This window comes from Engystomops pustulosus, chromosome 8 (assembly GCF_040894005.1).
Source record: "Engystomops pustulosus chromosome 8, aEngPut4.maternal, whole genome shotgun sequence".
Lineage (NCBI taxonomy): Eukaryota > Metazoa > Chordata > Amphibia > Anura > Leptodactylidae > Engystomops > Engystomops pustulosus.
In genome coordinates, this window is record NC_092418.1 from 13,083,421 (window position 1) to 13,086,501 (window position 3,081).

A 3,081-nucleotide genomic window follows, 5' to 3' on the forward strand; every position below is an offset into this window, starting at 1 on the left:
TCCTGCTGCAGCTTTCTTCAATGTTGGTTTTTGGTTTCTTACTCCCGCCCCGGCCTTAGGTTTTCCTGTGACCAGGACTTGTTTTTTTGCAGAGGAACTTGTATGCTGGAATGATAGGACACTAAAAAACAAACACGGATCGTCATCTTCTTAAAGGTTTGTGCTTCAGTGACGCTCAGTCTTTAGTTCTGAACATTTCAGTGATTACACTATTTTTGCTATTTTTTAGGTCCCAGTTACCTCGGTCGGACCCCTCGTCGGTCCATGAGAGCAATGGAGCAGACGGCTGCGCATGACAATGGAGTCGGCGGAAATTGCCGAGCGCGGCGCTCCCCGATTTCCGTCAGCTCCACAGAGATGAATGGAGCGGAATGATCATGCACGGCCGTCTGCTCCATTCCTCTCCCGGAAGGACAGGTACTGAGGTACGGGGAACTTTATTAGAACCCTCGTTTTCGTGATCTGTGGGGGTCTCAACACTGAGACCCCCACCGATCAGCAGGTTAGGCCCTATCCTATGGATAGGGCCATACTTGAATTTGTGGGAAAACCCCTTTTCTCCTCCGGTTCTTCAACAGGTGCCCACACGTTGTCCATGTTCAGCAGACGTGTGCAGACCTTACCTTTGTTTGGTATTTGTTGATGACGATCTTTCTTCTTTTACAGTATGATGAACAATGGAGAACATTTCGTACTTCAGTGAGTTATACATTCTGCCCTTCGCCTCTAGGCCCCAGGACAAGCCGTTCCTCTTCAGTCTATTCCTCTTTATCTACTCGTCGGGAGTCTTGGTGAATGTGGTCAGTATTGCGGTGATCTACCTGGACTCCCGCTTACATACTCCCATGTACCTATTCCTGTGTCTGCTCTCTATTGTAGACATCTGCTATACATCAGCCGTCACCCCCGGCCTCCTGGACATGCTGCTCTCCGGGCTTTATAAAGTATCGCTGCAGCAATGCTTCACACAAATCTTCTTCTTTATAGCGGCATCGGCATCGGAGGATATCCTGCTGTGCATCATGGCCTACGACCGATACGTCGCCATCTGTAGACCTTTACATTACAACCAAATCCTAAGCAGGAAGAACTGTTTCCTGATAACCATCGCCCTCTGGATATGCGGCTGCCTGAATTCTGCCTTGTTCACCATGACCGTCTCACACATGTCCTTCTGCCGATCCAACACAATTCACCAAATCCACTGCGACTCCAAAGCTCTGACGAGGATCGCCTGCACCGGCACCGAACTCTTCTACATCGTCATTTCCCTGGAGTTACTGATATTCGGCCTCGGCTCATTCCTGTGTAGTATGGTTTCTTATATACAAATTATCCGTGTTATCTGTAACATAAAATCCGAGGATGGGAGGAGGAAAGTCTTCTCCACGTGCTCGTCCCACCTGGCCATCCTCCTCCTGTATTACAGCACCGGAGGTTCTGCGTTACTGATGCCTTCATCCTCACAATCTGATCTGCTGCACCAGATCTTCACTGCTCTATATTCTACACTTACTCCGCTGCTAAATCCCCTAATATACAGTCTACGCAATAAGGATGTCAGGACATCTCTGCTCAGACTAATGGGGGCCAAAATAGGCAGAAATCGGTAAGTCCGGAAAAATTTTGCAGCTAAATTAAAAATGTCAGTTTTGGTAGTTTCTATAGGGATGGCAAAATATACAATAAAGAACACAATAAAACCACAAGCCTGATATTCTTAAGGTCTACATCCATGACAGTCATAGGAATGGCCTTCACGGGATATTTCCGGTTTGTTGAACCAAGATGTCATCAGTAGATCATTTCGAGGGGTTTTTTACACTGGAGACTAGATCCATCGTAAATTCACAGGGTGCAGATAAATGTGCGATCAGTGGGAGCTCCCACCACAAGAATGAGGGCCCACAAATGTCTCATATCAAACTCCGTTCTCTTCTATGAGGGTGACGTCAGCTTTCCAGGAATACACACTGGCCGCACATTTCTCTCTAAGATCCCTGGAGATTTCATTGTCCCCTGCACAGATTCACGACGCCCTGTGTCAGATGCAACAACGCCCCAGAACATAACTACCTCCTCCATGTGTAACTGTAGGGATAATGTTCTTTTTAAGATAGCCTGCATTTTTCCATCTGTGGCCATAGAGCTGTTGTGCCTTGTAGTCTCATCTGTCCTCAGGACATTCTCCCAGAAGCTTTGTGTCCTGTCATCCTGTAGTTTAGCAAATTCCAGCCTAGTTTTTTTTTAATAATTTGTTTTCAGCAACGGTGTCCTCCTTGGTCGTCTCTCATTTAGTCCACTTTGGCTCAAACAACAACGGATGGTGCGATCTGACACTGATGTTCCCTGAGCTTGAAGTTCACCTTTGGTCTCTTTAGAAGTTTTTTGTTACCATTCGTATTATTTGTTACTTTCAATTGTCATCAATTCTCCACCTGCGGCCACGTCCAAGGAGGTCGGCTACACCCCCATAGCTCCACCGGCTTTCATGCGACAGAAATCGGGTCGGGCTGCTGGACAGCCCGACGGATTCGGACAACGCGCGGGATTTAACATTTAAAATTGTGTCGCAAGACAACGCACTCACATGCACCGGGAAGAAGAAGGTGAACTCCGGCGGACCTCGGGGCAGAAACGACACATGCAGGATATCGGGCGCACGAGCTTAGTGAATCACGCCGGACCCGAATCCTCAGCGGACATCGCCCCACGGGATCGTGACAGGACTGGGTAAGTAAATCTCCCCCAGTGAGTAGCTCCAGCCCTATACACAGGCCACTCACTGATTACAAGATTGTAAACACCTGTGATGTTAATTTAACCTGTCCCTTTGCTCACATTGTTATCAGGGCTTCCATAATTTCTGTATTACAGTAAGTATTGTTTTCCTAGCACAACAGTACAGGCTGACTTCTTCCTCTAAAGGAGAAAGCCTCTTGTTCAAAATGTAAATCCCACCCCTGCATATAACCGAACAGCACTCAGAATTTTGATGAGGAAATGGTGCTCGCCCCTCCTTAGTGAGGACTTATAGGACTGATAAACGGGTTGAGAAGGCCTCATTTTTAATGCAATTTG

The 3,081-nt window shown here is 47.3% G+C and overlaps 1 protein-coding gene across 1 annotated transcript; it reads left to right on the top strand.

Moving 5' to 3' along the window:
• The first annotated feature begins 677 nt into the window (after positions 1-677).
• On the top strand, positions 678-1,613 carry LOC140076128 (olfactory receptor 1L1-like). Its single transcript, XM_072122635.1, has one exon. It carries the CDS (start codon positions 678-680, stop codon positions 1,611-1,613), a length of 936 nt encoding a protein of 311 aa, XP_071978736.1.
• Positions 1,614-3,081: the final 1,468 nt, after the last annotated feature.